Source organism: Athene cunicularia, assembly GCF_003259725.1.
Source record: "Athene cunicularia isolate RWA chromosome 1 unlocalized genomic scaffold, athCun1 chr1_part2, whole genome shotgun sequence".
Taxonomy (NCBI): domain Eukaryota; kingdom Metazoa; phylum Chordata; class Aves; order Strigiformes; family Strigidae; genus Athene; species Athene cunicularia.
Window position 1 is genome coordinate 66,361,145 of NW_020799092.1, and position 12,471 is coordinate 66,373,615.

The 12,471-nt window shown below is 41.6% G+C and overlaps 1 protein-coding gene across 6 annotated transcripts in view; it reads left to right on the top strand.

Annotated features, from left to right (window-relative positions):
• CELSR1 (cadherin EGF LAG seven-pass G-type receptor 1) overlaps positions 1 to 12,471 on the top strand; it is a 174,361-nt gene that overhangs the window by 112,719 nt on the left and 49,171 nt on the right. For all 6 annotated transcript variants that reach the window (XM_026868159.1, XM_026868161.1, XM_026868162.1 and 3 more), the window contains exons 6-8: positions 7,340 to 7,497; positions 8,641 to 8,804; positions 10,250 to 10,375. In XM_026868159.1, the coding sequence (XP_026723960.1) occupies positions 7,340 to 7,497; positions 8,641 to 8,804; positions 10,250 to 10,375 (448 nt within the window). The remainder of the gene's footprint in view (positions 1 to 7,339; positions 7,498 to 8,640; positions 8,805 to 10,249; positions 10,376 to 12,471) is intronic.

The following is a 12,471-nucleotide window of genomic DNA, read 5'->3' on the forward strand; positions in this document are numbered from 1 at the left end:
ATATTTGTGAAGGTAGTGGTCACACTCTGTGGAGGGCAGGAGCACACCTGGATGCCATGTACATGTACCCATAGCTTTTCACAGCCTCACCATGCCTTTGCCACATGGTGGGACAGGAGGGCTGCTCTCTGGCTCTGCCCTACCACTGAAATAGCAGCAGCAATTTGGGCAGTGCCAGGTCTCATAGCTGTGCTGAAAGCCTCTTGCTTTGAATATCAAAGTTTAGCCTCTGGATTTGGCTCTGAAGGAGATAACAAATCAGGCTAGTAAAACTTGCTTGACTTTGTGGCCCAGCCTGAATCCTGACTATTGGTGTTGCAGGGAGTATGTCTAGGAAAAGAACTGGTCTGGTGGCTTTTCAGAATTTGCATTTTTGACTCACTAGGAGGAAGCTTTTCAGTTTTCCTTTTCACTGTCACAGACTCTCATGTTTCTTTACAGACTCGAGCCAAGTTTGTATAAAGAAAGGCCATTAAAATATTCTGGGAATAAAGGGGATACATACATCAAAGGAGTAAGGGGTGTATGTGAAATGATTTGTCCTGCCTTTCCCTGGTGACTAATCAAGATGTCTAAAAGATTCTTACTTCTTCACACCACCTTATTTTAAAGGTGCTCTGGAAAGCTGTAGGGGGAAACTTTAAAAAGCAGAGATAAACATTAATGGTTTCTCTAATCTGGCTAATTTGGAGTTTACCAATTGATCAGAACCGTCTGCAAGTCTATGCCACGGCACTAAGCTTCTCTGGCATTTCCTAGTCTCTCCCCCTGGGATTGCAAGTATGGTGCTTTCCCCATTTGTTTTTTCCTGTTTATTTATTTTATATTCCTTGCGGGGGGCTGGGCTCGGGCCACTTGCCTAGGGAGACTGCCACTGCCATGGGCCCTTAATGAGCTTTTTGACCACTGAAGCAGCACAGCATCGCCTGGGAATTGGAGAGGTTTTCTCCCTTCCCCATGTCAGATAGCAGAGCAGAGGCCAGCGGGTTAACGAAGGAGCCAGGGTGGCTGGCGGGCTGCCTAATGAGCACCAGGGAGCTGGTGAGGGGGGACCTCAGTGGTGGCTGGAGCCCCAGCAGAAGCCTCCAGTGGGACCTGCTGCCGGTTGCTCCATTTTTTCCCATTATTACTGTTACTGGAAGCATTAGAAAGCAGAGAGCCCCACAGGGTATGAACTTGAGGCATTTTCCACCCAGCACTTTCGGAGGCGATGGGGTCTTAACCAGCACATTAACAATGCAGAGGAGTGCTTTTTTGTATTAAAAATAACTAGGAAACAGATTCTTTTTAACCTTTAACCACTCCAAACAGTCAATAAATCATTAGCTACTGATTAACAAAAACAGAGGGGTAACTTATTGTCCGCTGGGCAAACTCTTGGAAGCACTGAAAGGCTGGCGCTGACTTCAGGATAGCTTTTCTTTTTACACATTTGCACTTATTAAAAAGACAAACAAGCCAAGCTCTGCATATTAAGCTATGACACACAAAGCATTTTGCTAAAAGACCAACTTTCTGAAACAGATATATTTTTAATGTGTACAGTGAGCTCAGCAAATGCAGTATTTATGATATGCAATATTGTGTCAGTCCCCCAAGAAAACAGGTCTCTTTGTGCAAAGATTAAGGAGGTGGGTTGTGTCTCATCTGCAAGGGTTTGTGTCCTCAACATTCTGGCCGTGCTTACACTCTGCTGCTGAATTGTCTCCTGAGCTCCTTCAAAAGACTCAGTGGGGTGGCTAAAGCAGGCGGAAGTCCTGGTGGATGAGGTTCAGAGAGTGCAGCTTTCAGTTCGAGCTCAGAGAATATCCATGACATTGGAGCACTCTCCCATGGCTGACCAAAACCACTCTCCCTCCTTCCATCTGTGCGAAAAGTCAAGTAGCAATTTTTAATCTAAGAATTAAAGTTGGAAAAATATGTTTCTGGTGGAGGACACGTCTGTGGGATCTTTGGAAAAACCATATTATCTTGCAGATTAACTAATACAACTGTGAGATCCAGGAATCTGAGTGTCACCACAAACATTTGCACTTTGTAGTATTACATGTATGGTATCTAGTCGTGTTTAATTCAAAGTAAGTGTACCAAAGATTGGACTGTTTGCTTAAACCTCTCTAACAATTTTGCATCATGACTTTTGAAAATTGTAGTATTTATAATATAAGAATGTAACAGTTAGGTATTTAGGACAGAGCTTCCATTGTCTCTTAATCTGTATGTCTTTTCCATTCACTGTGCATTGTTACACCATCTGTGTCTTTAATAAGTAACTATGTGGACTCTTGCAGTTTAAATATTTACTTTAAAATCATAGAGGATCCAAATGAAACTGAGATACATGAGAAAATCTATGATGTTTTAAGTGGAATGGGTGTAGATTGGTGCAATAGATTTGCAAACTATAAACAGATGTGTTTTGATGACCTTCTCTCCTCTATCTGGTCTCCATTTATAAAGCACAAATTAACAGATTAAGCTTCTCAAGGTTTTACATGCACCTGGGAGAATCTACATGTGTTTCTTTCTGTTGAAGTTGAGGGGAGAGAAGTCCATACATTTCACTGCTCCATACTTGGTATTTCACCAAAATCAGATTTGGCATCACTAGTCACATACCTTCATGGTGGTGTTCTCTCACTGCAATCTGAGGAAGTCACTGCAGGTGGCCAAAGGGAGTTACATGTGCCTTTGCAGCTTGGGAAGATCTCACTGTTAACTCTGCTATGGTCAGAAAGGGAGCTGGAATTTTCAAAGGACATCCTGGGAGACTGTCATTTCTGCGGTTGCAGCCTGCATGTGACTCTCTGGGGAAAGGAGGATGTCATGGGTTAGACATGAGATTTGAGATTGTCCACCCGTCTATCAGAACCACTAATCTTTGTCGTGAAAGCTCAGTGAGGCAAAGTTAAGTTTCATGACATTGTGTACAGTTTTAGGTACTAATTGCCATTATTTGAGGAACATAAATATAGTTTGTCTTGGTTTACAGATAGAGAGAAAGGTAGGTGACTTCTGCTGAGTCAGGGCTGCTTCCTTCTCTTCTCCAAGTGACTCTGTATGTGATTATAATGAGAAAACATAAGGGTCAGTACAACTAACACAGCATACTTTAATAATGGAGTGCACGGATTGTCTGAAGAATCACTGTGAGAATCATGGTGATAATGCACTGTGACACTCAGGGCTGCTTTTTCCCTTCCTTTTTTTGAGTCCAGGATGAATCCACTTCTTCCACAGTTTGTTTAAGGGAGACCAGGTTCTCTCTTTGGCACTGTTGGGTACCTCTTCTTGCTACTTACTTTTACAGCATGTGGTCTTTGAAGTTTGAATCCCAACCTCTTTCTGGACAAGCATTAAATAAAAAGGCAGCCTTTAGGGTTAGGCAGCACAAGGTATATTTTCAGCCTCATGAGCAGGAACTCAGTTACCTGACTTGCATTACTATTAATGGGGGTCCTGCTGGTAAATTCCTGTACACCACATTGCACATTCACTCACGAGTGCAGAATTGGCACAGCTAATGAAACTTGCCTTTTGGGTAGCATGGTGTTTCAGGAGATGAGTCTGACAGGCAGAAAGGACTGCTAAGTACCCAGATGAAAGTCTGTCTTTTAACTTCTTGAACATATTTCTAGAAAATAAGTGTGAATTAATGCTGGTTAGTGTTAGCTGTTCCTACTGTTAAGGATCAGTCTTGCTCCAGTAGGATTCCATTGAGGCAAAGATCATGCCTGAAATGTAAACATGTGTGCTGTCATTTAGTGTTGGCAACTCGCTTTCTTGTGCATTTTCCAAGTACTACTTACTGTTATTTATTTTCTTTCAAACATAGGCCAGTCCTTTGCCATCACCAGCCTCTATAATCACAAACAAATAAAATTCTTTTTTATAATTTTCCCCCCTGCTACTTTCCCAAAGATGCCCCCTCCTATTCACAAGCATTACCTTGTGTTTTCCAGCCTACATTACTCATGGGCATCTTATACCCACTTATTCTTCTACTGTGTCCATTGCAGTGATAGTGTTTTGTCATTTCCAAAACCCTTCCCCAGCCTTTTCTTTGCTAGGCTAAACATGTCAAGTCCATTTTGTGTTTGATAAGGTAAGCTTTGCATTGTTCTGGCTGCAGTTCTGTGCATCTGCTCTAGTTGGAAGTTATTTTTAATAAATTAAATCAAAATTGTCCTCCATATTCTATCCTGTTCAGTGTCATAAAATTTCCCTCATACCCATCTTTGCAACAACACACTGTTGTATTGCCTTTTTAACCTTTTAATCACACCATGGTTCATAGTTGTTTTGTAGTGAATAGTTATTTTTTCTTAATTTTCATCATTTATAGCTGATGGTCTCTGAACCTGCAATAGGAATTCTTGTCATTAGATCCCAGGTTTCATGTTGTGTGATTAATTCTCTTTCTAGCACTCAACTATTCAAAGTGATTCTTTTTTTTTTTTTTAATGCATGATGCTCTAAATATCCTTTGCATCACCAGCAAACTATATTTAGTATTAATCAAAATATTAAATGAATAAAATCAGTTTCATGATTCAATTCTGAAGGAACTCCTAACTTAGGCTCCCCTTGTTCCAGTATTTTATTTATTTTATATCATTTCAGTTATAAAGTATTCCCTATGCTAGCTGCTGAGAAGATGAGTAGTGTAGCACTTGCCACATATAAGAGAAAAAAAGAGTCCATGTCGCATTAAATCACTCAGAAAATCTGTCTTTCCTTTCCCAGCAACGTGTTCTTTCATTTTGGGAAAAGCCTGTTCTGTCAAATGAGCCTTTAACATGGTCAGAAAAATCACTACGTTTGAAGTATGGTTTGAACTGCCAATAGGTCTCTCTTCATTCACTGGAATATTCCATTTCTTCTCATCAGTTTATGGTTCTGTGTGGTCATCAGAGCCAAAGAGATGCCAGAGATCCTCACTGCAATGAACAATCAACATCTAGAGAAACACTTTCTGGTTTCTATGTTAAATAAAAGTAGAAAAAAATTCAATTTGCCACTGCAGCTAGTTGACTGTGAAGGAGCAGCTGCAAACTGCGGTCTCATCAGGTTGCAATCTTGATTAACACTGGGCAGATCCCCCCCTGCTGCGAGAATAAATACCCTGCCTTTGTCGAGGCTCCCATGTAAGAAACAATAGGTTATTTCAGTGAAGCACAAGAACGTAAATGTTAATCGAATCATTCCTCCGAATGAATAGAAGTAGCACCCAGAATGTAAACATTAACATTTTGGAAGGGAAGGCCTGCCTGTCAGTTGGTTAATTTTCTATGTATTTTTTCTTTTACTTTGAAAAGCTGCTCCCTAACATTGCCATCATTGCATACAGTAACACTTTCATCACTGCAAATATGTATGCTTCCTGTCTTTCCAAACTAGGCAGTGGCAAAGTCCAGGGAGTATCGGAAAAAATAAATCTACCTTAATATCACTCAAGAGAGGTCAAAACCTTATACTGTGTAACTGCCAAACTATGTGATCACATTAGTTCTTGGTAGAGGAAATGGAAAATACTTTCCAACTGGAATTGACACCAGGAAATACCTTTTTAAATGTTTTTTTCTTCACTGGGATAATTAGCCTTATAAATAAATCTGTATCTCTTTACAGATGATGAAAGTGACTTTAGGTATTTTAACAAATTATGTGTGTACAAGTGAAACAGAAAGAATAGGCATTTATCCCCTTACTGCTTCCTTGTTTGCTGTTCAAATAAGGAATTTCAGTACACAGTTGAGCAATATATGTTTTAAAGTGAGCGTACAGCAAACTACAGTGTGATGCCTAGCCATCTTTCCATTTTTATATGGTTGCAACTACTGTTCATCAACACATCATAAAATTATCTCTCGGCTTTCTGTTGTGCTGTATGTCTGGTCAGATCCTGGTGACTTCAGTCCTGTGGGGTGTCTCATTGCCTGCAGAGGAATGGCAGCAAAACCAGGGGAGTTCAGCTCATTGCTTCTCTTGTACCCATAAAATCCTCAGAGATCCCGCACCAGTGGTAGATTAGGACTTTGTAGCTCTCCACAAACACTAAACATGGAAAACGGTTTCCTTACAGAATTTCCTGGCTCTTCACTGAGGCTGCTAGGCTGCTGTTTATACGTGCACCCCCTTTTTAACAATCATGATGCACTTCTCCACTGGAGGAATCTGTCTCTTGAGTTTCTGCATAGCAGATATAATCTCTTGTCAGTCACACTGGGGTACATCTCATCAGTTACGACATCAGTGGAGATGAAGGATGTGCTTGTGGTGGAGGCACAGAAGTTGGGGTTTGGATTCCCCGTGGCTTTTCTGTCTGTCAGGATCACCGAATTCCCCCAGTTGTTGGTAGGTGCTGAATTGGGGAGAAAGACAACTGCCAGCAGGGTGATTAGCAGACTAAGCCAATAACAATGGAGGTGTGAAACTGAGTGTGACAATTCTAGGTTTTTTGGCCCATGTTCACCAGGGCACGTTGTGATTAGGTGGGCAGGAGTTTCCTACTGCCTGGGTGAAGCCAGTGATGAGGGAAAGCCAGAGCATTTATTGCCACTCTAAAACACACTTTCTTCCTATCTTCTGTACACCACTCATGGTGTCAGTCTGCACACTTGGACCAAAACAGCTGCATAAGCAAGCTCAGATCCATCCATTATTTTTGATTGTCCGGCTCCAGAGGTCACTATTCGCCCGTGACTAAAACCCAGGAGCTTATCAACTGGCTCAGCAATAGGCAGTGGTTTCCTGTACCCTCCATCTTATAGCTGGAACAAGCAGTCTTCTTCTACGTTCCCTCCCAGTCATCAGACAACCTTTCACTATAGCCTTTATAGGAACCTGCACTCAATTTCTGGCAACCCTGACAGAGTACCCCCTTCAGACAAAATTTGATTTAAGCCTTTAGCTTTGCTTGTGATATTACATCATTCTATGCTTTTCAGAAAGTGTTCAAATTCAAGTGACTTCATTCACTTGAGGTGAAGAGTTGCAAAATGAGCAGAATTTATTAGCGTTTGCTGTGCAGAAGTAAGAAAATGAATCTTTGAAGTGATTTGGGCCAAAGTGGTTCAGCAGTGGAAGAGACCAAAGCCACTTCTGACCATGCTGTATATCACACTGAGTGTTTGTACACTTTATTTGAAGTCGTTTGTTGAGTTTTTTTCTTGCCTAGATGTTGTAGGTCAACTTAACTTCTGCTATTTTGTTTACATATCCTATTTTAGTCCCCTTTGGGGGACAGGAAGAAGCATGTTGTTGAGCTGGCTGAACCAGTATTTAAATCCCATGTGATATGTGTCACTGTATGACATGTGCCATTTATTTCTTGAAGCCCAACATTGGGCGATTAGGAATCCCCCATGGGCCTTCAGGAGAGAAGGTGGCCGTGGTGACTGTAGACGACTGTGACACAGCAGTGGCTGTGCGCTTCGGGAGCCTCATTGGAAACTACACCTGCGCTGCCCAGGGGACTCAAACGGGCTCAAAGAAGTAAGGATTCCCTGTATTTGCGTTTTCCACTCTTCTCCCAGGGGAGAGTCAACAGTATGTGATTAACTGCTAAGAAAATTAAGTTGGAAAAGCAGATACGGTTTAACAAAAAGTAACCAGGTTTAGTTTGGTAGGTGTAATTTGTTGGAGGATACTGCATATGTCAGTGCACATGGTGGAATGCCCAGTGTTTTGTGTAGATACAGACATGTGTTCAAATTACTTGTAAAATGCAAAAGAAAGAAAGAAAGACCTAGACGTCAGTGTGGATAGCCCCCCCAAACCATCTACTCAGTATGAAAGTGTAGAGAGAAGGGCAAATAAAATGTTAGACTTTGTTAATGAAGGGTATGGCTGAAGAGCTTATTACTTCCATCATTTAAGTTAAAAGCCCTATCTTGAAAGAAGATAGAAATAAAGGAGATACAGAAAAGGCTATTGAAAATCATTAGATATGAAAGAAACTTTCCTGTGAGGAAAGACCAAAAATGATTAGTACTTTTGAGTTTAAAGAGGAGATGGACAGCAAAGCAGCATAGTGGAGAGATAAAGTGATAGTAGAAAGACTGTTGAGATACACACATAAAATTCCAAGAGACGGGGCCACCATAACAATTAGAACTAATTCAAAGCGATGAGGTGATATACTTTTCACACAGTGTTGAGTCATTCAGTGGAACCTGCATCCACTAGATGTGATTAAGAATAAACTCTTCAGAGGATTTTAAAAGGGTTGGTACAGTATAATAATTAAATCATTATATCAAAATCTACAGCATCTCAACCCTTGTGCTGAGGAGCATAAGACAACCCCTGGATGACTGGAGTCAGAAACAAATGTCCTGTGGCTGCACATCTTTCCATAATTTTCATTCTGTTCTTCATATTGACCACTGTTAGGGAGAGGTCACTGGATTCTGTATGCACATGACAGTTAGAAGTGATGGTGTTTCTGGAAGGTGCTTTGATTACAAGCTCCAGAAGTGCTGATATAGCAGAGGGAAGTGCTGATGTAGCAGAGGGAAGTGCATGGCAACACGGGTAAACTAAACAGCTCACAAGTGCTTATGGAAGCAGTGAGATAAAGAGCAAAACAAAACAAACTATATGCAAGAAACGGTGAGCATTTCTTTGTTTCTTCAGATCTTTGGACCTAACTGGCCCTCTCCTGCTTGGCGGTGTCCCAAACTTGCCTGAAGATTTCCCAGTGCACAACAGACAGTTTATCGGCTGCATGAGGAACCTGTCTATCGACAGCAAGCCGATCGACATGGCTAGTTTCATTGCCAATAATGGCACTCTGCCAGGTATGAGCAACTACCGCCTCAAAAGTCAACACGAGAAAGCTCTCTGCTGTAGCTGTGTGTGTAACAGGGATTAGGATGTTGAAGAGGCCAGCACTGGGAGGAACCCCAAGAAGGGTCAGGGGACAGAGGTGTCTGAAATGGCCCCTGTGCCCCTGTTAGTACTGCTGAGTGTGAAGCGTTTGCCCCAGGCTGCATGGCAGGGGCCTAAGGTGCTGCTGGGCATTGTGCTGCCACCACATCACTGGCACAGCTGCATCCAGACCTCGTTTATTTGAGGAAGGTGCAGTCTGCGTCCATGCCAAGGATGTACACAATAGCTTGTGGCACAGCACACACTTACAGGATTAAGCTGCACACAGAAGAAGACCGGGCTGGTTTAGACCTTCTGCTTTGCTATGAGTTTCACCCGGGAATTTACTCCTAAATTAACTTTTTGTCTGTTGGTTTTTTTTTTAAACTGCCTTTTAAAAGTCACTTTGCTGTGAAAGCTGGTGGGATTACTTAATGAACAAGATAGCGTTTTTAATGACTTTTTCATAAATTATATTTGTTCTGTAAATCAAATTCTCCAGTCCTCCAAATCTGAAACCTCCTTCAAGAAGCAGCCTGTTGAAGTTTCTAATTTGGTTTCCAGTACTTGGATCCCTGACCGGGATTAGTTCTGGTGTATAAAGTGTTCTCATCATCATAAAACTGGCCCTTACATGCTAGAATGGCAAGTCCATTCCTTCCACACTGCTGAAGGTCTGTGTAAGAGCTAAATTGCATTTCTTAGATATGTTGCATTGATCATGGATTAAGAAGGAAGTCATAGCATACACTTCAAATTGCTCTTTTGTCTTGGAGCTCTTTTTTAACACTTAGGTCTCTAATATTAAACAAAAAAGTTTTTATCGTATGGAAACAGACATCAGGAGGCCATGAAGTGTTTTCTTTAGGATGGATTTATTTTTAGTCGTTTGGAAATGTGTTTCCATATAGTTTAAAACAACGATGTATAGTAGTGTTATTCCACTGCGTAACACTGCACGTTCGCTTTCCCTGGTTAGTGTCTTGGTTAGATGACAGTAAGTTATGAACAGTGGTGCGGAGTCACAGCACCAGTCAATCTGACCGTCTCCAGCAGTGGATGACAGGGCAAGAGCATAAAAACAGGACAACCATGCAGTGGTATTTCCCAAAAATTTTCTCTTAGTCCCCAGAGATTTACAGCTCAGTGACTGTATTTAATAGCCTTTGTTAGATTTGTCTTTAGGAATATGACACTTGCTCAGCTCACATAAACTTCTGCCATCCACATTTTGCTTCACTGACTTCAAGGATATTAAAAAAACCCTCAAACCTATAGTGGTCATGTCTTCTTTTTACATGCAAACTCAGATACAATCATTCAGAGTCTTTTGCTTGTTACAACTATGCCAAGTAACTGTTTTCCTGAATTTCAGGCTGTGCAGCACAGAGGAACTATTGCAAAACCAACTGGTGCCAGAATGGAGGCACGTGTGTCAACAAGTGGAACACCTATATCTGCGAGTGCCCTGTACGCTATGGAGGGAAAAACTGCGAGCAGGGTAGGATGCAAAGACCTCTTCGTGCGTAGTCGTGTGTGCACTTTTCATTACCTGTCATTAACATCTCATAGCATGTATGTCAAACTGTAATGCTTAAGGAATAGACATTGAAAGATTGCAATTAAGACTAAAAGTCACCCATTATCTATTTGAAATATTTTTAGAGATCACTTATATAGTAAATATGGTAACTGACATACTGTCATGGATAACAGCAGCTTTCATTGATTTACTTACATAAGCAAAGTAGTTCAACAGAACTTGGCAGTATTTAGTGATTTGTTTATAGTAAAAATGCCTGATCCTAAGCCCCTTTAAATCAGTGGAAAGAATCCCGCTGACTTTATTGGGCTTTGACCCAAACCCAGGGTGAATGTGCAGTCTTAATCACCACTTTCTTGGCAAGAAGGCAACTCTCTGCTGACTACAAGCACTTTCAGTTTTATTGAGTTTTTCTTTGATTGAACACAATGTGTGTATATGTGTAAAACCTCATTAACAAAGGATGAGGAAGGAGCAACAGGTGTGTTTTGTAGGGCGTGAAGAACTTGCAGTTAGTTTCATCCCAAGGAAGCAAGGAGTTGTCTGCGTGAGGGGTCCCCTGGGGTCAGTGCAGCAGTGGGCTGCCCGCTGTAAGGTGGCACATACATGTCTAGTGGAGGATTGCTCATTTGGAGTCTTCCTGGAGGCTTTCAGGACAGAAAAACTGTCAAACCTAAACAAGGCATGGCTTTCCTAGAAACAGAAGGCCAGATTCTGGCCTCTGTTACAGATGTGGTAGGTTTTAATTTCCATTATACCCCTGTGACACCTAGCTCAGAATAGTTTGCAGTATGATCAAGGATTTTGTTCTTTTTGTATGTCTACCCCAAACCAGACATTCTTGATTACTCACAGCAGGGCATGGACCCTGGAGTAGCAGGTCTCAAAACTGAGATGCACAGACCACAGTGATTTGCAGACCACTTGAGCACAGTATGCCTCCACCTGGGCCAGATCTAGGTGGTGGCAGATGCTCTCCCCTTGCCCGAGAAGCAGCAATTTAGGAGGAGAGGACACATAGTTAAGTTTTTGACTTTGAAATGAGGGTATGTAGGGTAAGAGACAGGGAAGATGAATGATGGAGGCCTTTTCCTATGTTCCACCTCATGTAGAGCTGACAACTGCTATTACTGCCCCTAGCAAGGTACCTGCTTTCTATAGCAGCTCCTCAAATATTTTGAGCTCCCTAGGTTTATATGAAGGTCTACTTTTTCCATGTGTCCCATGTCAACTATCTTTGTCAGTGAAGTTCTGGTGTTTTCTTCATGATAAGCTGGCATCTGTGATACAAACCTGTGCTGATGTCTTCCAGGAGAGTGCCAGGGCCCAACTCTGGTGTGACCTGTACTGGGGTAAATGGGAAGTAGTACTATCACATGCAAAACTTATCCTTCCCTCTGTCTTTATCTTAGTTTTGAAGCAGAACTTAAAAATTCAATCAAATGTGTGTTTTATTAATCATTTTCTTATCCCAAACTCAAGACCAAAACATGAAGTATGTGATTTAGAGAATCACCTCAGAACTGCCCTGTAGCTATAACTGGATACTCATTTTAAGTTCAGGTAATACAGATGACTGGAATCATGCAGTCACAGCATCACTATCTCCACCTGTCCCAGCGATCTCCTCTGCCTCTAGTGCTGTGCATTCCTCCAAGTCCTCTTTGTCATTTGGTTATCCTGTGTTCTTGCTGATGTGTCAGTTTGCCGGAGGAGGGGGTGGTGGGGGGTATAGTTTGAAAACAGCAGGCTGCTTGCCTTTTTGATAATATTTATGAGGCAGTGTCGCTAAGGAAAAATTGCAAGCCAAGAAAGAAATTAATTTTTCTGAAATGCAGCAAAAGATTTCAAGAGTCTGACATTAAAGTCAGGAGGAATCACTGCTGTACAATACAAGGATTTCGGGTTGCTCATTTGAGTGCTCAGATATGATCCTAACCGCATTAGCTTTTATTAGGCAGCTATTAAAGAAAAAAATAATTAGCTAGAATATTTGCATTCTTGTGTAGGAGTTATTGGTTGATGCATTTCTCCACTACCTTTGGCAGTGCTGG